This window comes from Pollachius pollachius, assembly GCF_949987615.1.
Source record: "Pollachius pollachius genome assembly, chromosome: 3".
NCBI classification, from domain to species: Eukaryota; Metazoa; Chordata; class Actinopteri; order Gadiformes; family Gadidae; genus Pollachius; species Pollachius pollachius.
Genome location: NC_136936.1, coordinates 48,490,615 through 48,513,569, shown reverse-complemented (window position 1 = coordinate 48,513,569; position 22,955 = coordinate 48,490,615). Strand labels below are relative to the sequence as shown.

At 47.9% G+C, this 22,955-nt stretch overlaps 3 protein-coding genes across 3 annotated transcripts in view; all 3 read right to left on the bottom strand.

The window, feature by feature from the left end:
- Positions 1 to 819: 819 nt before the first annotated feature.
- Positions 820 to 3,669, bottom strand: klhl41a (kelch-like family member 41a; the record flags this gene model as incomplete). Its single annotated transcript, XM_079733848.1, has 5 exons — positions 820 to 1,003; positions 1,452 to 1,637; positions 1,724 to 1,831; positions 2,118 to 2,275; positions 2,584 to 3,669. The coding sequence occupies 5 exons, from the start codon at positions 3,667 to 3,669 to the stop codon at positions 820 to 822; spliced, it is 1,722 nt and encodes a 573-aa protein (XP_079589974.1).
- A 993-nt stretch (positions 3,670 to 4,662) lies between these two features.
- Positions 4,663 to 8,600, bottom strand: bbs5 (Bardet-Biedl syndrome 5). Its single transcript, XM_079733303.1, has 12 exons — positions 8,387 to 8,600; positions 8,173 to 8,255; positions 8,008 to 8,073; positions 7,865 to 7,914; positions 7,524 to 7,651; positions 7,078 to 7,213; positions 6,566 to 6,661; positions 6,333 to 6,395; positions 6,098 to 6,232; positions 5,733 to 5,816; positions 5,062 to 5,085; positions 4,663 to 4,941 (listed from the first exon to the last, which is right to left on the bottom strand). Exons 1-12 carry the CDS (start codon positions 8,446 to 8,448, stop codon positions 4,837 to 4,839), a joined length of 1,032 nt encoding a protein of 343 aa, XP_079589429.1. The 5' UTR covers positions 8,449 to 8,600; the 3' UTR covers positions 4,663 to 4,836.
- Positions 8,601 to 9,145: 545 nt separating this feature from the next.
- col28a2a (collagen, type XXVIII, alpha 2a) overlaps positions 9,146 to 22,955 on the bottom strand; it is a 19,145-nt gene continuing 5,335 nt past the window's right edge. The window contains exons 6-36 of the mRNA XM_079733442.1: positions 22,448 to 22,501; positions 22,231 to 22,275; positions 22,081 to 22,107; positions 21,950 to 21,994; positions 21,767 to 21,811; positions 21,334 to 21,387; positions 19,931 to 19,999; positions 19,727 to 19,795; positions 19,319 to 19,387; positions 17,680 to 17,748; positions 17,179 to 17,247; positions 16,600 to 16,668; positions 15,954 to 16,022; positions 15,791 to 15,862; positions 15,431 to 15,499; positions 15,111 to 15,182; positions 14,897 to 14,965; positions 14,419 to 14,487; positions 14,247 to 14,315; positions 14,065 to 14,133; positions 13,805 to 13,873; positions 13,588 to 13,656; positions 13,347 to 13,415; positions 13,179 to 13,259; positions 12,937 to 12,972; positions 12,806 to 12,842; positions 11,911 to 12,468; positions 11,350 to 11,789; positions 10,604 to 10,988; positions 9,862 to 10,053; positions 9,146 to 9,671 (exon numbers count right to left, since the gene is read on the bottom strand). Of these exons, the coding sequence (XP_079589568.1) occupies positions 9,664 to 9,671; positions 9,862 to 10,053; positions 10,604 to 10,988; positions 11,350 to 11,789; positions 11,911 to 12,468; positions 12,806 to 12,842; positions 12,937 to 12,972; positions 13,179 to 13,259; positions 13,347 to 13,415; positions 13,588 to 13,656; positions 13,805 to 13,873; positions 14,065 to 14,133; positions 14,247 to 14,315; positions 14,419 to 14,487; positions 14,897 to 14,965; positions 15,111 to 15,182; positions 15,431 to 15,499; positions 15,791 to 15,862; positions 15,954 to 16,022; positions 16,600 to 16,668; positions 17,179 to 17,247; positions 17,680 to 17,748; positions 19,319 to 19,387; positions 19,727 to 19,795; positions 19,931 to 19,999; positions 21,334 to 21,387; positions 21,767 to 21,811; positions 21,950 to 21,994; positions 22,081 to 22,107; positions 22,231 to 22,275; positions 22,448 to 22,501 (3,186 nt within the window). The 3' untranslated portion in view covers positions 9,146 to 9,663. The remainder of the gene's footprint in view (positions 9,672 to 9,861; positions 10,054 to 10,603; positions 10,989 to 11,349; positions 11,790 to 11,910; positions 12,469 to 12,805; positions 12,843 to 12,936; positions 12,973 to 13,178; positions 13,260 to 13,346; positions 13,416 to 13,587; positions 13,657 to 13,804; positions 13,874 to 14,064; positions 14,134 to 14,246; positions 14,316 to 14,418; positions 14,488 to 14,896; positions 14,966 to 15,110; positions 15,183 to 15,430; positions 15,500 to 15,790; positions 15,863 to 15,953; positions 16,023 to 16,599; positions 16,669 to 17,178; positions 17,248 to 17,679; positions 17,749 to 19,318; positions 19,388 to 19,726; positions 19,796 to 19,930; positions 20,000 to 21,333; positions 21,388 to 21,766; positions 21,812 to 21,949; positions 21,995 to 22,080; positions 22,108 to 22,230; positions 22,276 to 22,447; positions 22,502 to 22,955) is intronic.

Genomic DNA, 22,955 nt, shown 5'->3' with positions numbered 1-22,955 from the left:
GAAAAAGTACGTAGTTCAAAATGTGACGCAGCTTTTACTTCTGCGCCACCTACAGAGTTTGTAATGTACGATTGTTGGTAAACCCCATGTTGTCTCCCATAGACATTAGACCAATGGAACCGGGAGCCTCGGAGGCGGGACTTATTCTTCAGAGGCCTATAGAGGGCTTCCCAGCCTGGGCCTCCTGGCCCCTGTTGGGAAAAATAGTCTGCCTAGTTACTTGAACAGATAAACTGAGACGGAGGGGAGATAAAATTGTCGGCACGACGGCCTCGGATTTATTTAGTAAGGTGAAAAAGGTTATACTGAGCTATAGAGCGTAAGAGATCGATCGAGAGAAAATGTCTAAGTCCCTAACAGCGCTGAGGTCGTCCGGAGCTTTGCCTCTGTAGAGGTTCTGCTTCAAATGAGCGTAATGCCCTTCTGGGTGTATCAGTCTTATGTGTTTTCTTCTAGCGAATTGTGTGTTGCGAGTTGTGTGTGTCAAGGCTGGTGTGGGGGTTTCTCCAGAGCACCTGCCTGGCCTTGAGCACCCCGGGCTGTGGCCGAGTGTTATCAGCCGATAGATTCGAAAGAGTGTAGGCCGTAGATCTAGGTGGACACTCCCACTTGTGATGTCACCAAGACACAGGAAAAGACAAGGAGTTTCAAATGGCTTGTAACGAGCTGATCACGCTCACACCTGGTGGTATAATATCACCCTATTTACACGTAGAGCAGACAACACCCCGGTCTCACAATCACTCTCTCTCCCGACCATCTACCATCTTTATATTCAACACATACGCATGTTTCCACGTTAGGATCACTTCATCGACGTTATGACGATGACCACAGGTAGGAAGGGATTACGTACTGCCAGATGTCGGTGATCTCGCTGGGGCCACACTCCTTGTTCTCCAGCTCCACCAGGGCGAAGCCCCCCACGGCGTAGAGAAGCCCCCCGCAGCTGACCAGGTTGACGGAGCTTCTCTCCTGGGGAAAGTCTGTGAAGGGCGTCCACCTGGGACACGGCACACCACCGTGTTAGACAGCATTCTCAGGACGCATGCTAAAGAATGTGTATTAATTTACCCAAAACAAAGTTTATTGTAGCAAAATACGACCACGGTGATTCTAAAATAATAATGACTGATTTGATTTTAATATTTCCATTAGTGATAATATGGGTAGAGGCTAGGATAGAGGAGACACTACATTGAACACAAAACTAAAATGAATGGGAACATACATTTTAAAGAATCAATACGTACGATCAAGGACAAATCACTTGATTACCTTTTGTTACTCATAGAACAGTATCACATTATTGTGGTACTAGAATAACCACACTATATACGCTTACTTGAATGCACCTGCCTGGCAAAATGGTTAAAAAGTAGAGAATACTCTTTGATGTAATAAGGATAACAAGCTTATTATCATCATGACTACAACTTTAGTGAACGTACTTATTCGTCCCGAAGTCGTAGGCCTCACAGGAGTTGGTGAGCCCGTCCTCGTTCACGCCCCCCGCCACGATGATCCGGCCCTTGTGGACCACCTCTCCGAACATGGAGCGGGCCGTCTGCATCGCGGCCACGTCCTTCCACTCCGACTTCTTGTGGTTGTACGCAAACATCTTGCTCAGCGCTTTGCTTCACCGATGAGGTGACAGAGGAGTGGATGTTAGCATTGGGAAATGAACGTGTGGAGGGATACGTATCGAGGTATAGTCTCCTACTTTTCGTCGGTCTTTCCTCCGATGCAGTACACCAGGCCGTTCTCTGAGACCACGCTGTGGCCGTGGATCATCACCGGTAACTTCTTGGTTTCGCTCCACTTCATTTTCCTGGGGGCACAGAAACATATGCACATATCAGTGACTCAAAAACTATTGATATAATATTAAGTATACTCTCTTAATATTCATTATACACACTCTGTTTTATAATATTCAGTGTACACACTCATAATAATTTATATCATATTCAGTGTAATCTCTCAGTGTCATAATACTCATTATACACACTGTCACAATGTTCAGTATACTCCCAGCGTCATAATATTCAGTTTACCCTCTAAGTGTCGTAATATTCAGTACTCACACTCTGTGTACTAATAGTTGATGTACTCACTCAGTGTCATAGCACATAACGGTATCCACAGACTCATCGGACTGCAGGTCCTTTCCTGCTATAGCGAAGATGAGGTTCTCAAACTCCCCCATGGAGAACAGACATCTTGGGGAGGGCATAGGAGGCAGCGCTGTCCACTGGCCCCCCAGACTGTCCAACTGCAGCAGAAAACAATGAAATATCACTCAACTATGCAATAATACCATTATTATAATAATTATATACCATGGTAGAGATAGATTCAGCAACATTTATATATTGACTTTCAACATTAATATATCATTAACTTTATGAATATTATTATAATATGAATAATGATATGATTAATGAATGTGTGTATATATAATAAATATAAAACGAAATATATATAAATATATATAACATCAAATTAATTTGAACAGAATCAATATTAATATATCATATTAATAACCCATATTAATACATAATATCCAGCAGATCCCTTCACCTGGTAGAGGTAGCACTGCAGGGGGGCGTCCTTGTCTTCCTCGTCCACAAACAGCCCCCCCAGCACGTACAGCTGGTTCTTCCTGGTCCTCAGGCACTCGTGGTTCCGAGGGATCTGCTCAGCCACGGCCGCCAGGAAGCACTCGTTCTCCACGCCGTCGTACGCCACAGCCACCGCGTCGTTGATCATCAGCAGCAGCTCCTTGTTGTACATGCCCACCCGCCGCCGGTCGCTCAGGAACCCGGGCAGCGTGTCCTCTTCCTCCCCCTCCTCCACCTTCTTCAGCTCGGGGAGTTTCCCGCCGAAGGCGTCCTTGATTAAGCCCACCTTCTTGACGAGCTCCGGGTCGGCCGTGACGATGTCGTCCTTGGCCACCTTCTCCAGGAAGTACTTCTCCGGCAGCAGGCGGAAGCGCACGCAGTCGAAGGCTTCGCCCAGCGTCTTGGCGCGGCTCTCCTTGTCCTTGCGGACCCAGCGCATCAGCGCCTCGAACACCTTCTCCTCCGCCTCCACGTTCAGGGCGTCCGCGCCGATGACGGCCAGCAGCTCGCGTAGGCCCAGCTCCAGGAAGTCCTCCTGCGTGGCCAGCACCTCGAAGTGCAGCGCCACGCACTCCCGGGCGGACACGGCCAGCCGTGGCGAGTTGAGCAGCAGGGCCAGCCGGAACACCGCCAGGCAGTTCTTCTGGTGCAGCCTCTTCTGGAGGTAGTTCACGCACACGGTGAACACCGAGGGGATCTGCAGGCGGTTGGACACGGCCAGGATGTCCTGGACGTTCTCGTCGTTGATGTCGATGTCGGCCGAGTACATGTACCTCACGATCATCTCCACGGTGCTGGCATCCACGTCCTCCAGCACCACCTCCTTCTCCCGGGCCTCCTCCTCGGTGCCCTCTTCGGAGAAGAAGAGCTCCCTGAAGTAGGGGCTGCAGGCGGCCAAGATGAGCCGGTGGCAGGGGAAGCTCCGGTCGCCCACCTTCAGGGCACAGTCCACGAACTTGTTCTCGTTCAGCAGCTCCTTCAGCCCGTCCTGGAGGAGGGTGCTCTGGAACATCCGGAGATCCTCTCGCAGGCCCTGGGGGTCCATGTCCGACGTGAGAGCAGTAGGATAGAGGGGAAGGTGCGGGAGCCACGCTGGCCTGGCTGCCGGTTGACGAGACATAGGACCATAGGCAGCCACATTTAAAGCCCCCCTTCGGTTTGACTGAGCCCCCCTCTAAAAATAGTCACCGGGCCAATCTGGGAAGAATTGCAGTTTGGCCTGTGAGCGTCACCCAGCTGTCATTAACCACAAACAACAAGGGACTCAACCAGTCGCCCTAGTGATAAGGGTCAACAACGTTACATGAGCGCATAAAAATAACCCTCGGCAACCTATTTATTCGTCGATGGCACTTCACAGTTTGTGTTTGGTATTTGACCGCGCCGTGTTCTGTGGACGTGAATGTGGAGCGGTCCAGTTGGTGAGTCACAGACACGACTGAATACCGGCTCAGGCACGGGTGATGGATGGAGTCAGGTCTCGGGACAGCCGAGTCACACACTACATTAAAGTGTGAGAAGTGGTAGACAGCGAACAGCTGACAAGCCTGACAGATCACCACCTGTCCTCGGCTGTTTGTAAAATACTTGGGCTCCTGTTGTGGTTTTGTATTTAGACTGTGATCAGTGTTTCCAGAGAAATAAAATGACCAGTGTCAAATGAAGGAACATGTTTACCCGTAAATATGACGGATAATCAATCTATCGTGAAGGTATATGACTATGGGGTTAGAGTTTAATTTGGTTTCTATTATACAAATGGCGCTTTCGTATTTCCATATCAGCCCTTGGATTGGCTACTGCCTCCAAATGTTTTATAATAATACATTTTTATTGATAATTAGGAGTCTTCATCAGTGACACAGCAATACAGCTGCAAATAGATTGATAGATTGAACGATTTTGATGTTGAAATGTGTTATTTGCATGGTAAAAAAACAACACATTTCTATGTTTCCTTTTGCAATTTGTTTATTTTGTTATAAATAAGGAATCCAAAGTAAGAAATATTCACTTTTTTTAAGTTAGACCCCTAATAAACAACCACCAGATTAATTAACTCTTACAGGCCTACAATACAAAACTAGCAGCTTTAAAAACTTTACAAATAGTATTTTCCCCTAAAAAATAAATACAGCCTCATACCCTCCTAACGCCCTTATACACATACTTACAGAAGATACATATTTAACTGGTGTTGTTCGAAACTCATTCAACTTCCCATGACCTCCCACAGTCCTTGGAGCGTGAATCCCTCCTTCAGCTTCTCGATGGCCAGCCCTAGCTCCTCAGAGAATACAGGCTCCCGGTCCAGTTGCTTTGGAAAGGTAACAAACACACAACGGGTTAGAGTAGCCTTGGGGAAACACCCATACACACAGTGTTAATAGGAACTTTTAGCGGATCCCTTAATGTGTGAATAATGCTTGACATTTACCTTGTTTCCATCAGCAAAGTAGGCCTACAAACAGAAGAGGGGGAAAACATAGCTTAGGATCAGGAATATCATTGATTGGTGGTATGTTACTGTGTATGCAGTATGCACTAGGGAACAGCCGTCCATACATAACAGACAGTAAGTGGACGATGACCTCATGAGTGAATGCCCATGGCAGTGGTACCATACTTGCGGCTTTTCCACTTAGAATAACAAGAAGCTAGTAGGATTCATCAACATAGAATGGTCGTCAGCAATATCGTTAGTCGTTACTAATGCATGCATAGTGTGTGCGTGTGTGTGTGTGTGTGTGTGTGTGTGTGTGTGTGTGTGTTTGTGTGGGTGTGTGGAGGGGGGGGTGGGGGTGGGAGAGAGAGAGGGAATGACATCCTATCCTATAAATGTATTGTGGAAATGTGGGTGGAGCCACAACAACATCCCCACCAGGCCTACGAGCCACCTGGTGTTTGTGAGAGCGTTACTCTCCAGGGAGGATGAGGGGGATATATGGGGTGGTAGTGGTGATAGATGTGGTAGTGGTGATAGATGTGGGGATAGATTTGGTTGTAGTGGGGATATACGTGGGGATAGACTGTGGGGATATATTGTGGTGATATTTGTGGGGATAGATGTGGTTGTGGGGATGGATGTGGGGATAGATGTTCACTCACGGTGAAGGCGTCCGTCTGCTCGTCAGGCTCTATCTCCACGTCGTCGGGGAGCTGATCCACGGTCATCTCCTCCAAGGGCTGGGGCTGGAGGCCATGTTGGGGAGGGAACCAGACAACACCGTCAATATCAGAGGAAGGGAGGGAGGGAAAGGGAGGCAGGGAGTGACAGAGAGGGAGAGAGATAGAGAGAGAGATAGAGAGAGAGACAGAGAGAGGGAGAGAGGGAGAGAGAGGGAGAGAGACAGAGAGAGGGAGGGAGAGAGAGAGAGAGAGAGAGACCCGCCAGGCAACACACACTGAACTGACACCAAACCCTGTATTGGGATGATACTGTGTGCATTAGTGCTGTATTAGTGTTGTCCCACCTTCTCCTCCATTTCGTAGTCCACTCCAAAGATGGGGTTGGCCGAATAGACCTTATGCAGGGAGTTGATCTCCTTCACCGCGTCCTGAAGCTTGTCCATCGGGTCGATCTTGAACCCCAGCACATATCCACCGGTCTGGGGTGAAGGAGACGTGGTTACTCAGAGATGAGCCCATGGTAGTGTCGTAGGAAGGAGAAGGAATGAATTGATGAATGAGTCACATGGAGATATTTACCTGCTGGGAGCTCTCAATCACCAGCGCCAATCCGAACTTTGAGTCTCTTATTCGGATGGAACGCTTTGGGGAGAGAACAGCAAAGTATTCATAAACAAAAAAATGTGTGTGTGTGTGTGTGTGTGTGTGTGTTTGTGTGTGTTTGGTGTAAAGAGTTGATGATTACTGTAATGATTATATAATGATAATTAAGACAACATGAATGATAATAAATCCTCAACGTTATTACGTACGATCTGCAGATAGGGAATGCTGACGTTGAAGCTCTCGTTCATGTTGGCGTGCCAGACGATACGGACGTTAGTGATGAAGAACGTGCCGAGATTACCCTGAAAAACGAGACAAAACCCTCTCAATCAACCAGAAGGATCCACTGGATCTCATCCATGAGAGGCGTCACGACCCGCCTGGCTCAGAGAAGACAGTTTCCCCTCAGATCTTAAAGGGGTGATATCATGCCACCAGGTGTGAATGTGATCAGCCGTTTGAAAATCTACCTTTCCCTGTGCCTTAGTGACATCACTAGTGGGCGCGTCCACCTAGATGTATGATGGATAGACCAGCAACATTTGCTACAGTCCACAGGGTAGGCCGGTGGACTGATCCATGCAGCGCACATCTAGGTGGACACGCCCACTTGTGATGTCACTAAGGCACAGGGAAAGGCCGATTTTCAAACGGCTTGTAACGGCTGACCACAGCCACACCTGGTCGCGTAATATCACGCCTTTCATGAACAACGTACCTGGTCGCTGGACAGATTCCAGACGCCGTTGATCTTGTCGTACACCTGCTCCAGAGGGAGGAGGCGGAGCTGCTTGTTCTGGATGAGGGCACCACGCAGCTTCAGGTCCCGGTACATTTTGGACGTCTCATAGGCCCTAAACATGACATAGGTGTGTTACACATCTGTATGTACACACTACATGATGCACACAAACAACTTTCCCTGTGCCCTAGTGACATCACAAGTGGGCGTGTCCACCTAGATGTACGCTGGATAGATCAGTCCACCAGCCTAGCCAGTGGACTGTAGCAAATGTTGCTGATCTATCCATCATACATCTAGGTGGACGCGCCCACTAGTGATGTCACTAGGGCACAGGAAAAGTCTGATTTTCAAACGGCTTGTAACGCTCACACCTGGTGGCATAATATCACCCCTTTAAGTATGGGTGATCATTGTTGTACCTGTGCACAGCGATGACTGACGTGAACAGTCTGGGACTCCCGGGAACCACGTTGGTGAAGATGAACTCAAATCTAGTGTTGTTGGACTTGGTCAGGATGTAGAGGGCCTCCGTTTGACCGCGCAGTTTCTGGAGCGACACAGTGAGGAGCGGGTTTTAAAACGTAAACTTTATTCATTGATTTGGTTCAGATTGTAAGATCACAGTTGAACTCATTGGGTTTACTTCTCATTTACAGTTTCCAATTTGCCCCGGTTTATGATACAGGTCATGTTACCAACATTATTTATAATCATAAGACAGTTTCAGACAAGGATCTACTAAGAGCACTGGTTCACTTACAGAGTTAGCCGTCCGTGTGGTGATGTTAATGATGGAGTTGTAACCCACAGCTATGAAAAGAAACAAAACAACAAGATTAATTTAGATTAACATGAATATATACTAAACGGACGTATTCATGAAGCTGCTGTAACGTTACTCACACAAATTAACTCTGGGGAGAGCCAGAGAATGCCAAATGATCCTCAGGTTGGTGACCAGCAGTCGTCCTGTAGAGTGAATGAACATGATGAGAACCAGACTGGAACATTAAAGATTATACACTTTCAGATACTTATTTAGTGTCTTATTTATGGTCTTAGCTTCACCTCTGTCGCCGTTGTTTCCCTTGGTGTCCTCGATGGAGTCCAGACAGTCTATCAGCACCTCTCCGGGACGGGTTTTCATCTGCCTGGGTGCCAAATGCATTGTTTTTGCAGGATGAATATATATGAATACGATATACAGGTATCTCATTTAGCCACTTGATTGTGTTATTGCACGCTGCATAATGGGTCAAACATGGATCGCAATGAGTCTTACTGTGTAGTGATGTCGAATCTGACGTCTCTGTCCTCCCACAATGCGTCTAAAATCGCCGCCATGATTCCGTGTACTGAAATTCAGTTTCCTTGGATTACTCCCTGCTCGGCAGATAATCCACTGCCGAGCCTGCAACTGCGCCCGTCGCCCTGGCAACACACGGCAAACCGGAAGAACGGATTTAACCGAGCGCCACCCACTGATCGGAAGTAAAATTGACTCTTTTTCTCACCACAAGCGATTTGTACGGGATGCTCCTAATGAGCGTCATTGGAGACGGAGGGCGGGACTTTGTTACATTGGTTGGTGGTTTAGCGGCGAGGTAGGGACTTCTGATAGAGGGAAATACGTTCCGTTAAATGTTTTGGATATTGTCAATTTGTTATTCGAAAACGTTTTTATCCTTGTACTTTTTGTTCTTATTTTTTTCATGTTATTTTATTCTCGCTCCAGTCCAGGGAATGTTAACTAGCGTTCATAGCTCATAGGAAGTAAAATACCGGAAATTGCGTTGAGGTAGACAGGATAACGCTACAAATCAGGATCGTCTCTCGCCACATAGTTGATGAGTGTTACGTTGGTTGTATTCATTAATATTAATTAATTAAATAGTTTCGAATACATACTATTGGATAAAAAGGAACCAAATGAGAAGTCGAAATTTTACAAATATTTGTTTCATTTTTATTATGAACTTTCCCTTTTAACAACAGTATAAATTCAGTGAGATAATGATTGGACAAAAATAAGATCCCGACATTTTAGACATAGACAAACACATTTACATTCAATATAATTATTTTTAGCAGGTAAAACATTCTTCCAACTTTCATCACAGACAATAAAAGCAAATGCAATCATAAGCCCTAATTCTTTCAGAAGGGGAAATAACGCTATACAAATACAAAAATATTCAGAGCATGTGTTACATTTGTTTCAACAACGCATATCAAACCAAGACCGACAGTCTTGCTAGAAAAACATAAATTCAGTCCATGTAGCAAGTGGCTCATTTATGAAGTTGATTCTTTTGAGGCAATATACAAAATGCCCTCCATAGTAAAACTAACATCAGTATGCCTACTGATAAACGGGTAAACCATATTTGACTCAGATGTGGTTAACCCAATATTTATTTTGTGTATCAAAATTGTCTGAAGTGATACCAGTAAAAACTCTTTCTACTGTAAGTAGTAACATCAATCAAAAGTCCACTTCATTCTGATTGGTTCCTGAAGGATCTCCGGTCTCGAGACGACAGCGCGCTTCTCCTTAGCTTATCCAACTGAGGGAAACAACAAAGAAGTAGAGATTAACTAATTAAGGCAAGGCAACTTTATTTATATAGCACTTTTCATAAACGAGGCAGACTCAAAGTGCTTCACATAGAAACAGAATAAAATAGCATAGATAAGTAAAAAAAAAACAAAGGCAAAGTAAAAAACAGACAAAAAAGTAACGGCGGCGTAGCGTACCTGTCCACGAGACCACGCAGGTCTTCTTGCACTCCACCTCCGTCGCGTGCCGGTTGTCGTTGCCTCCGCAGCCGCCGTACCAGAACTGGGCGCAGGAGTTGGCCTGCTTGTCGTAGTACCACAGGATGGTGTAATCCCTGCAGGTGCCCTGGCTCAAGGGCAGGCTGCAGCTGGCGCTGACGGAGGTAGACACTGAACGAACCAACACGGCGGGGAGATGTGTCACGTGACATGTGTCTACCTTAATGGACACACTTTTTGTATGTTGTACGTCGTGGCACTTAATGTACGCACTTATTTTATGGTGTGCGTCCTTGCACTTAATGTACGCACTTATTGTATGTTGGACTTCCTGGCACTTAATGAACGCACTTCTTGTATATTGTACTTCCTGGCACTTAATGTACGCACTTATTGTATGTTATACGTCCTGGCACTTAAAAAAAGTACTTAGCATTGTGTAGCATCTTATCCTAGCTATCTTTGTTGTATACAGGGAATGGGTTAACCTATTGATTGTTAGTGCTTGGCACTTAGTTCTATGAACATCCCTACTGTACTGACAGGGACATATTGTTGTTTCTCTTTCTTCTGACAAATGTACTTAGTTACTTTGTAAGTCGCTTTGGAAAAAAGCGTCTGTTAAAGGCCCTACATTTAAATATAAATGTAATTTGAGAGATGAGGCCTCATCAGATATTAGAGTATTCATTTCCATGGTGAGTTTGTACTTCCTGCTTACCTGAGGTTGTGATGGACCCTGGTTGGACCTGATTGGCGGAGAAGTTAGTTACGATGCCAGAAGTGGATGAAGTCACCTCTGATGATATGGATGAGGAGGATGATGACGATGGTAATGAAGCTGATGATGACGATGATGATGATGATGATGGTAATGAAGATGATGATGATGACGGTAATGAAGATGATGACGATGAGAAGAATGAAGATGAAGATGACGAGGACGATGGTGACGACACAATCGACGTAGAAGACAGGATGGTGTCCATGAGACGGGAGCTTTCCTTCACAGGGGACATGGACGTGTTCTTGTTGACCACGGCCAGCGTTTTAATCACACGCATGTGGGTCTTCAAGTCCAGATCTTCTCCGTCGTCCTCCTCCACCTTCGTTCAAAAGAGCAGAAAACATTTATTAAAAGTTACATGGACTGCATTTATAGAGCAGTTTTCTAACCAGTGGTCACTCAAAGTGCCTTACAATATTGTCTCACATTCACGCACACATTCACACACCGACGGCGGTGTCAGCCACGCATGGCGACAGCCAGCTCGTCAGGGTGAGGCGTCTCGCTCAGGGCCACCTCGACAATCAGCTAGGAGGAGCCGGGGATCAAACTAGAAACCTTCTGGTTACCAGCCAACCCGCTCTACCCCCTGAGCCACATGCCGCCCTACATCGGGTCGGCAACCTCCCAATTAAAAAAATAACTCAAGCAAGGTTTTGACTTTATTTCTTTAAACTGACCTTAGCCGGGAGGGGCCCGGCGTTGAGAGGCAGGGCGAAGGTGTCTCCGCGGCTCCGGACGGGACCCAGGCTGTGGATGAGTCTCCTGTTCTCCAACTCCTCCTCATCGGTGACGAAGGCGCTGTTGTTAGACTCTGTCCTGCCGTCCCCATTGTTGCCGTGGCCGGTGCTTCCACGACTGCCATGGCCGGTATTCCCGTGGCTGGTGTGGGTGTGTGTGATGCGTTCTTCAACGTATCCATTCAGTACGTTCCCGTTGTTGCCATAACCATTATTGCCATAGCCGTTATTGCCGTTACCATTATGGCCATTACCATAATGACCGTTCCCGTTGCCGTTCCCGTTGCCATTCCCATTCCCATATCCGTTCGTCACTCGGTTGTAGACAAGTGCACCGGTTTCATCTTCACAGAACTGGCTGACCAGCTGAGACTCCAGTGCTGAAAAAAAGACAGAAGACAAGTCAAGATGTTTTCAGAGTCAAAGCAAAGATACGACAACGGCGCCATTCTGTAACAGCACCGCGATCGATGCTTCAGCGGACCTTGTTCCGACGCTCACCTGGCAGAGTGTTGAAGTCGTCGATGAGGTACATGTGCTCCGTGTCGGGGTCCGAGGCGATGAGGTTCAGCTCCTGGAGGAAGTCGGTCTGGGTGGGGTCCGAGGAGTTGACGATGCCCAGCGCGTACATCTCGATGTTGGCGGCGTGCGCCTCGCGTACCGCCAGGTCCAGCTTTACCGGCTCGCGCCTGTCCGTCTGTCCGTCGGTGATGACGATGGCCACCTTGCGGACGCCGTTCCGGGCGCTGTAGAAGGCCTCCTGGGTGGCCTTGCGGATGGCCGTGCCGGTGTAGGTGCCCTCGCCCATGTAGGGCATCTTGCGGATGGCCTGCTTCACCTCCTGCTTGGTGGCGTGGCGCGCCAGGTGGAACTCCAGGTGCACGTCAAGGCTGTAGAGGACCATGCCAATGCGCGTGGCGTTGCGGCCCACCGTGGTGCGGTCCACCAGCCGCGTCACAAAGTCCTTGATGATCTCGAAGTTCTCCGGCCCGACGCTCTCCGAGCTGTCGATGACGAACACCAGCTCCATTGGCCTCTCCTTGCACTTGACTCCACAGCCTGAGGAACAGACACACACATGAATAGTGTAGATCGCAGTGGTGTACGATAACACACGCATAGGGTCAACGCTTTCCTAACCAGTGGCCACTCAAAGCGCTTTACAATATTGCCTCACATTCACCCATTCATGCGAACATTCACACGCCGACGGCGGTGTCAACCATGCAAGGCGACAGGCAGCTCGTCGGGAGCGGTCAGGGTGAGGCGTCTCACTCAGAGACACCTCGACGCCCAGCTAGGAGGAGCCGGGGATCGAACCAGCGACCTTCCGGTTACGTACGGTTTCACACATACATCTCAATACAATATGGCTGCTCCGGATTTTGGTCCTCACCACATATTTCTTTGATGAGCTTAATGATGTCGTCTCTCTGAGAACACAAGGAGGAGCGATATATCAGATAAATAGCTCTACGGTCGCTCGTCTGTACTGTAGTTGATCAACGGTTCATGAGACAAACTTACAGTGAGGCCTGCCAATCCCTTCTCCCCCTGCCGTCCCTAGGGGATGAAAAAAAGGAACAACATTAAATAATTTCCTGCATTTTAGTATGATAATAACAAAGATGAAGCCTTTATTGTTTACAAATGACACAGAAAAATTCAGCCTTAGGCTTGAGCCTCTCATACTACTAACTTGTGTGTATATATAGGGTTTACAGTGTTTATCCTATTAATATTTATAAGAATCATCACATTTAACTCACAGACTCTCCAGGGATTCCATGGTCGCCCACTTCCCCCTTCACCCCCTTCAGCCCTCTCTCGCCCTGGGCTCCGCGGTCGCCCTGTCACAGGAGAACATCGGGGTCACAACAAGCAGCCCTCACCGGGGGCCACTGAAAGGGTTCCAGAACTCACGGAGGACCTCCTACCTTAGGGCCAGAATGCCCCTCCCCTGTAGTCCCTCTCGGCCCGGTCACCCCCTGAGACCCGGGGTCACCCTGTAGTCATTCAGAACGGGCGAACACTGAGTGGTGATCGATCAAAGCGATTGCAACATCTTAACGTACATGTAAAGATTGTGGATCACATCCACGTCTGCTCCAAGGGTGATCGACAGGGGGGTGTATGTTTGAGGTATGGTCAACTATAATCCGTGCGGGCGATACATACCTTTGGGCCTTGGATACCGTCCCCTGGGGGTCCGGATGGTCCTGGGGGTCCCTGTCTCCCAGTGAGGCCCTAAAGGATCAGACAGTTTGAGTGTGCCGTGACCTAGACTCAGACACCCATTGGTGTTTCCTCTGTCCGGGTGTGTTGCTCTACAGAGTGTTGTGTCTCCAAACTGTGGTTAGGGGATCGATGTGTTTAACGTGATGGTGGATCTTACCGGGGCTCCCTGCAATCCTTCTCCTTGTTGCCCTGGTAAACCAGGAAGTCCTCGGAAGCCAATGTCTCCCTAGGGGACAGGGGACACGTCAGTATTAACAGTACAGCAAGAAAGTACACACACACACATACTCACGCACGCTTGCTCACTCGCTCACTCACTCACTCACTCACTCACTCACTCACTCACTCACTCACTCACACACACACAGATGCGGTGCTCAAATGGTTGTAAAATGAGCACATTAAAGTCGTACCAACCTTGGGCCCTTGGATTCCTACGCCTTCAGGCCCCTGCTCTCCGCTCAAACCAGGCAAGCCGGGGGGACCCTGGGGAACATTGCATCAGGCCATGACATCACATTTCTTCAGTCGCATGTTCCACACAAACACATGCATGCCTGCTGGGCGATTCTGTATCACTGATGATGAGTTGTACCCACCATGGGGCCGGGGAAGCCTTCGCCTTTCGGACCCCCGTAGCCGGGGAGACCTACGTGGCCGCGGTCGCCCTGTCAACACAGAACCGGTGAGTACCGTCGCCTCTGGGTGCTCTGTCACAGTGTTGGCTAGGAATGGTTCAAACCAGAGGAAGAGAGACAGGAGAGGGCTTACCTTAGGGCCGGGCAGCCCGTGTCCTGTCTCTCCTACGGGCCCCGAGGGACCAGAGGGCCCGAGATCTCCCTGGAAGTTGCGTCCAAGAAAGGGGAAAACATTGTTACGGTTGTTATGGTTCGGATGCGTTGGGATATGCAACCCGATGGGATGATGCATCGCTCTGGACTCTAGCCAAGAGATCTCACACTGCAGGCCAGGGGTGTACCTGTCAGGACCTGAGCCAAGTGACATTGTGATATATAGTGTGTGTGTGTGTGCGTGTGTGTGTGCGTGTGTGCATTCTTGCACGCGTGTGTGTGTGTTTGTGTGCATGCTTGTATGCTTGCATGCATGTGTACATCGGTGTGTCCCTGTGTGTATGTGCTTGCCTGCGTGCTTGCGTGCGTGCTTGCCTGTGTGTGTGTGCCTTGCTGTGTGTGTGTATTTGTGTGTGTGTGTGTGTGTGTGTGTGTGTGTGTGTGTGTGTGTGCGTTACCTTGGGACCTGCTATGGACCGGCCCTGGGGACCAGGAAGGCCGAGCCGCCCGGGGGTTCCCGGTTCTCCCTGGAAGACACAGAACCAACTTTTCTCTTCATGTTCACCATGATGATTGGATTGGATGCATTGATCACAAATGGGCCTGAAATCAGCCATTGGTAAGTGGTTAGCTGATTAGTTTGGGTTAGCTGATTAGTGGTTCTGTGTTCACCTTCGGCCCAGAAGGTCCACTCATCCCAGGCGGTCCATGTAGCCCCCTGATCCCTCTCGTACCCTGGTCGCCCTTGGAGACGAAAACACACAAAGCATGATTGAATTGAAACCTTAACCAGACAGGTTATATACGAATACAGACACCATGGGCCTCAATCACAGAATGGCCACCATCTTGTTTCTAAACTCCAGCAAGGTGGGGGAACGGCATTCCTAATTTGGTCCCCCTCGCAGCTCAACGTTAGAACAAAGATGGAACCAAGATGGCCGCCATTAGGTGAAAGAGGCCCATATGTTGTCAACACTTGACAAACAAACCTTTTCTCCCTGAATGCCGACTCCTGCAGCTCCCTCAGCACCTCTTAAGCCCGCTAAACCAGCTTCACCCTAGAGAGTATGGAGTCCAGACACAAAGAACCAAGATTTAAGACCTGCTTTCGTCTGCTCGACTTGTTAGACAGATTGTAGTAGTCAAAGTGACAGATGAATATTGTAAAAAAAAATCGTCAGGAATTTTGTAAAAAATTGTCATGAATTTTGTAAAACAAAAAAAAAACATGTTTTTTTAAAAAACGTCATGAATTTTGCTAAAAAAACGTCATGGTTTTTGGATCGGTTGTGAGCCAATAAGCTGGTTCCTGGAGGGACCGGTGGAACTGTCTCTGAGGGGTGCTGTACCTTCTGTCCTGGAGCCCCGTCTTCTCCAGGAAGGCCAGGCAGGCCAGCCAGCCCGCCGGAGCCAGGATCTCCCTGATGGGAGCAGTGCGTGTGTGTTAGGGTGTTGAATGAATTCATTCACAATGCAAAAAAACGATCTGTTTGAGAAGATCAACTCTCGCACCTTTGCACCGGGCTCGCCAAAACCTCTCTCTCCTGTGGATCCCTGTTCTCCGGGGAAGCCTTGGTCTCCCTGGAGAATACATTCAGCAAACAAAATATTGATGTTGAGATTGGAAAAATCCTACAAAGACAGCTTTCTTTGTTGTTAATCAAAATGTAACACATATAACTTTTTGAATACCTAAATCTTTGCAGGCTAGTGAAGAGAAGGCTTTCAACCTGTTGATTTTTATCCCCTTATAAGAGCATACAAATATGCTGCTAACAAGATAGGCCTACATGTTAATGTAATTTCCTACAGATACATTTCTTGGCACAGTAGAACATCACTAGTGCTGCTGACTGTTGAACTCTACAGCGCCCTCTAGTGATGGGCCGTGTTACTAACACCCTCCGGTGTAGCGGAGGTTGAGATCGACCGCTACCGGTAGCTATTGGAATGCATTGGAAAGGGTTAATAAACGGGAATCGACTTAAGGAACTTTCCGGTAGAAACCATATCATTTTGAACCAATAGGCAGAGGGGACTGTGGCACATTTACTATGCCCTCAGGTGCATCAGAGTAGAGGCTCTGTTTAGAGTCTAACCCTAACCCCAACTTATAGGCTCTCTGGAAGACACCCTTCCTGGGTCACTTTTGACGAACCTTTGATCCGGGTAATCCTTCTCCCTGTTGGCCCCTGGCCCCTGGGGGACCTCGGGGCCCCTCCACACCCTGGAAATAAAACAGAGAGTGGTGTTACTGCAGGTAAAATAACTGTGTTTGATGTCTGTGTTAAACGTTAGTGTGTGTACAAAGTACTAGTAACACGTTCATCCGGACTTACAGTGCTATTTGTAGGGATGCATGTCATTATATTAATTCTAGTGCAATTACATTGTATTGCATACATTATTTGTACTCAATATAATATAACCTTTGCTGTTGGTTGTGGATGAGTGTTTGCGTAAGTTGATTTAGTTGTTTCCCCTTGTCTTTTAGGTCCTCTTGACATTTACTGCTCTGTTTTAGAGTTGCGCTCCTGATTTAGTTGTATTCTGTACAATGACCATCACGTATTTTTATTATATTCTATTTTTATGACAGGTGGGCACCTTGCTCAGAGCAGGGGGCCGACAGGTACACTGCAGACATCGGGGTTCGAACCCAGAACCTTTTGGCTGGGGGTCAGACACCTTAGCCACCCAACTGTGTGTTGATAATAGCTGATAATATCATGCTCACCTTCTCTCCCTGAATGCCCACTCCTGCCAATCCGAGCGGTCCCGTTGAACCAGGAGATCCGATTTCTCCCTGGAGGGCGAAACATCAGTCAGGTGAATGAGGCGAGAATGGCGGAAATAAAGTGCTCCTAGCTCATAAGCTAGGCTAAACGTAAAGGACTATACGTTGCATATAGTCCCGTACATTAATGGAAGGTTAGTCTACTTTCAGTCATTGACAAAGAGATACAATCTTTACAAGCAGAACTTGACATTTGTGAAACTGATAGTTTCCTCACACCGTGAGGAAACTAACCCTATCACTCTGGAAATGTTCTCATTGCCCTTTATATTTAATAACACAACAACGCCTCGTACCGCCCTAAAGGTTCCACGGTTTTCAGACGAGTCCGGGCTCGCCTCCCCTCGGTTCCTTAATGGAACCAGAGCGGGGCCGACACACACAGGGTTGTTTTTTTTTTTAAGTGGAACGCATTCGTCACCTGACGTGTTTACTGCCTACCTTCTCCCCTTTGATCCCCATTCCCGTCTGTCCTCTGGTCCCCCGAGGGCCCCCCAGGCCCCGGTCCCCCTGTGGAACAAAAGCAGACCCCCGGTGAGCCGTCTGTGTCTGTCACACACGTGGAGCCACTAAACGTTGGTCCAGAGCCAGCGCCACATTGTTCTGACGGCAAAGAGGCGGACGGCTACAACGGCAGGCAGAGCAGCGAGTAACAGCCTGTTGCAAGATACGGAGTATCCTATAGCAAGTGTGCGAAAAGTGTGCGTGTGTGTGTGTGTGAGAGTGTGTGTGTGTGTGTGTGTGTAGGTGTGTGCCTGTGTGTGTGTGTGTGTGTGATTAATTGCATTATAATTGCATGCAGTTGCAAGGTTGTGAATAACAACATATTTATGACGTGAAAAACACAACAAAGACAAATGCTAATGAATATGTAAGTAACTCTATCTGTTTAAGTGTGTCGGTTGTCCTATACATTTATCCATTGGATTTTCCCTACAAGCCCGAGGAGATAAGATTTAACACAAATGACCAGGATTCTAACAGATGTATGCTTGCTTCAGGGTATTTTGACTCTGGGGTAATCTTCCATTGTCTGCCTTTAAATCAAATCCAAAAGTGTGTGGATGTCGTCCTGGGGGTAAATGGCAGAATTATACTCTGTGGGAGGATGTTTATGTCAGCTTTTATTAGTTTTGTAATTTACGAAATTCCACCACAATGCTGTGGTTAGATGATGTGTCTGCTCCTGTTGTTAAAGTCAACTCAAACCCCAAATATGTAATTATTAGGTTTGAATCCGAGTCCTATCTTCAAAAGAAAGAAATTGGAAAAAATGTCTTCCCATTTCTTGAATCCTCTCAGGAAAACGTCACGAAATACTGAACGACAAATACAGAACTACGCTATTTGAACTTATTCTGTATTTGTAGATTACTGCGTTGTGTGTGTGCAGATATTGTTTTATCCATGACAGGAGCATGTTTAAGCTTGAAGAAGGGGGAGATGCATTGTTTCCAAAGGCATAGCGCGCTAGAAGGATCGTGGATTGATATCTTTCCAGTGAACTGCACTCCTAAATGGGTAGGAAAACACCACGGTGAACTCGAGATAAGAGCTTCACAGATGAAGCCTCTGTCTTCCACAATTGCAAGGTTACATAACATAAGTCTGATTCCATTATCTTCGATCTGTCCCCATCGGTGAAGTATGCTCTCGTGCCGGTACATGATGTGGTTCCACAGCCAGCTCGGAGGCTGCTGGTGATGGGGAAATAGCTTTCTGACAGGGCTGCATCTTTGTTAATGCTGTTGCCCAGCAACCGCTCAGAACTAATATTGGCAAAATGTACATGTTTGAGTTCAGTCACATTGCAGGAATACCTTCTGTTTCCCACCTGAGCTGCAGGCCTGTATTAAGTACATTGTATATAGTGTAAAGTATATAGTGTATAATATATAGTGTATAGTATAAAGTATATAGTATTTAGTATATATTATAAAGCGTATAGTGAAAAGTCAATAGTTTAGGTGTCAAATGCCTGCAGAGGTGTTCCTGGAGTTGACCTGAAACAGATCTTGTGTCTATTGTTCAGACAATCGTTTTTGGTCCTTTTCGTTTCTCCTAACACACGCGATTGTACCTTTGGTCCAGGTAGTCCTTCGCCATGGGGCCCTCTCTCTCCTTGTGCCCCCTGTGGCCCCTGAGGGCCCTGATAGGAAAGACAGACGGCCGTGTCACCAAAACGTACCAGAGAGACAATAGTGTCCACTTACTTCTCAGATGTAAGGGGACACACAATTTGTCAACCAACCGCTAGTCTCCCATTGGATCACGTGGGGTTCATCATAACATCAAACAATTTTTTAACATGTTAATACCATATTATAACATGGTATTAACATGTTGATTTACAAGTAAATAACATGTAAATAAAATAAAATAAGACCATAGTACAGTGATTCAAAATAACAAAACAATATGTTTGTTATTTTGTTATATTTGACCAACAATGACAGGTTGTTGGTCGTGTGTTGTGTTCCGAACTCACAGACACTCCCGGTTCCCCCATCCCTGGGGGGCCGGGTGGGCCGGCCCGGCCCTGGTACCCGATGTCACCCTGGGGACAGACAGAACCCAAACCAGATCAGTCCAGAACAGGATTCACAGTCGTGACGCGTGTGAACACAGACGGTCCGGATACAACGAGATCAGAGTATGAAATGGACAGGATTTAGAAAGAAACACAAAGTACCTTAGGTCCTGCCAGTCCGATGCCTGTCTCACCTTGAACACCAGGCGGTCCATTGGGCCCACGCTCACCCTGCCATCGAACAGACAAATGTGCAAAGATGCATTAACACAACACATCATGCTGTATCTAAACATCACAACAAAAAGTATTTGAAATCAGTAAGGCGGGAGAGAATTTGAACCCCTTCCTACAAGTCCAGGCTTGGATTGTCTCCTGGGTTCTAGAAATGTCCTGGGGTCTGAGCACACAGGATTAATCCTACACACAATGAAATGGATTCCGCTCGAGGCTACAAATTTTATGTCCAAATAAAGACGATCAACCTCTTTGTCTACAAAGAACTGAAAAGGTCTTACTTTGTTTGAATGTACACTCGTAAGTAAATTTTTATTGACTTCTCAATGAATTTCCGTGCACTTAAAAACAGTGTGCACAGTGCAACATCCCCCCCCCCCCAAAGAACTAAAAGCTAAACTGAACGACATTTGGAGTGTTCATCTCAGCGTTTGGATACCAGCCAACAACATCTTCCGTTATTCCTCCTTGATTTTCCATCAGTACGTCTTTGTGTACATACAACAGACAGAGCTTTGGCACATGCGTACACATGCACACACACACACACACACACACACACACACACACGCACACACAGGCGCACACACACACACACACACACACACACACACACACACACACACTCACACTCACACACGCACACACACACACACACACACACACACACTCACACACACACACACAGGCGCACACACACACACTCTCCCCCCCTCTCTCTCACTCTCCCCCTCTCTTTCTCGCCCCCATCTCTCTCCCCCCCTACTCTCTCTCTCTCCCTCTCCCCCCCTCTCTCTTCCCCATCTATCTCTCCCCCCCCTCTCTCCCCCTCCTCTCTCTCTCTCGCCCCCTCTCTCCCTCTCTGTTTCTCTCTCATTCTCCCCCATCTCTCTCTCCACCCCCTACTCTCTCCCCCTCCTCTCCCCCCCCCCCACTCTCCCCCCCTCCTCTCCCCCTCCTCACTCTCTCCCCCCCCCCTCCCCCTCCTCTCTCTCTCTCCCCCCAGTCTCTCCCTCCCTCTCTCAGACACACACTTTTGCTGTTCACCCCGTGTTATTAGCCGGCCCCCCGTTAGGGAGGGCTACACGAGGCTGCAGGCGCCCCCGTCTCCGTGTTCGGCAGCAGGATGCGAGGCGTAAGGGAAAGCTGCATCTGCTCCTAATTCCTACTCCCTTCCCTTGCGCTGCTAATGATGGGGAGGGCCCCGTCACAGGTGCCTATTACCATCGAGGGGGCCCCTCCCCGGGTGATAAACCCTCACACCCCCGGTGCTTAGACCCATAAAGGGAGATGTGTAAAGGTGGAGGGGGGGGGGCGGCCATCCTTACCTGCTTCCCCTGTAGCCCCTCCGGCCCTACGTCGCCATGGGGACCCGGAAACCCCTGGGGAGGAAGAGGACACCGTGAATTACACACACGCCGCTGGTGGTCCTGGGACACACACAATGCATGATGTTGTGTGTGTGTTTGTAAGTGCAGAGGTGTGTCTGTGTGTGTGTGTGTGTGTGTGTGTGTGTGTGTGTGTGTGTGTGTGTGTGCATGTGTCTGTGCAGGAGTGTGTGTGCAAGGGAAGTTGATGCAGATTACTTGCTACATATTACAGGATTCTAGGTCCTGGTTTACATCACACACACACCAAAGATAGACTGAGCGCAGGGAAACAAGGCTTTTTAGTGTAACGTGGTGTGCAATGAGTGTGCAGCACTTCACTACAACCACAACTTTAACACCGATTAACAACAACAAGATCTCTGATGCTCACCTGCAGACCTCTGGTTCCCCTTATTCCATCTGGACCCTCAGACCCCTGGTCACACACACACACACGCACACACACACACACACACACACACGCAGGACAGTAACAAAACACAATGTCATGGTTATTTCACCACAACAATGAGGGGAGGGCAAATAGCAACATCTGCTCCAAGAGAAGGCCTACCTTATCTCCTTTGCTTCCAGGAGTACCACACTCACCGCCTTCGCCCTGGAGAGGAACTCATAACAATGTAAATATGTGTCTAATAACAATATCTCAGTGTCTCAGTAGCATGAGGAGGTATCACGACATACCTTCTCTCCTTTGTAGCCTGGTTTCCCCTGTAAGGAGACATCATGAGCGAGATGTTAGGGTCAGATAGCAATGGGCTTGTGTGGGATGAATAAAATGAATGAATAAATGAATGAATGAATGAATGAATGAATGAATGGTGGAACGCGTACCTCCGGGCCCTCTCGTCCAGGCAGACCACTCAGTCCTGCCTCGCCCTGGGTTAAAAGCACAACACTAATTCAGTTCACTCGTCAACGTCAGACACTCGTTGTTTCTGTCATCGTCTTTGAGTCCAGCAGACAACCCATCACGGGGTCCGGGAACAGAGGAATACAAAACAAGGCCCAGTGCTGAGAGAAGTGCGACTAGAGAATGAAAAACAGGAACCTTGTAGCCTTTGAGTCCGGGCGCGCCGTCATCGCCTGGACGACCCTTCTTGCCCTGTGGAACGAAGACAGGATCAGGGTCAGGAGTTCACCGACCTGTCGCCCCGGGGTCACAATCTCTTTCCACAAACTCTCGGCGAACACGGAGAACGTGACGGCGTCTCCGTTTGACAAGGCAGTGGTATGTTTGGCTACGAGAGCACACCGAGAGAGGTGATGTGGGGATGTGAGTGTGTATTTGCTCTGACATGTGTGTGCTTGTATTGATTTTGGGTGTGTGTTTGTGTCTGTTTATGTGCGTGTGTGTGTGTGTGTGTGTGTGTGTGTGTGTGTCTGTGTGTGTGTGTGTGCGTGTGTGTTTGAGTGAATGTGGGGTTTTGTGTGTGTTTGCGTATGTGTCTCTATGTCTCTATATGGCTTTATATTCACGTGTGTTTGTGTGTGTGTGTGTATGTGTGTGTGTGTGATTGTGTGTGCTTGTGCATGTGTTTATGCATTCAGGTATGTGT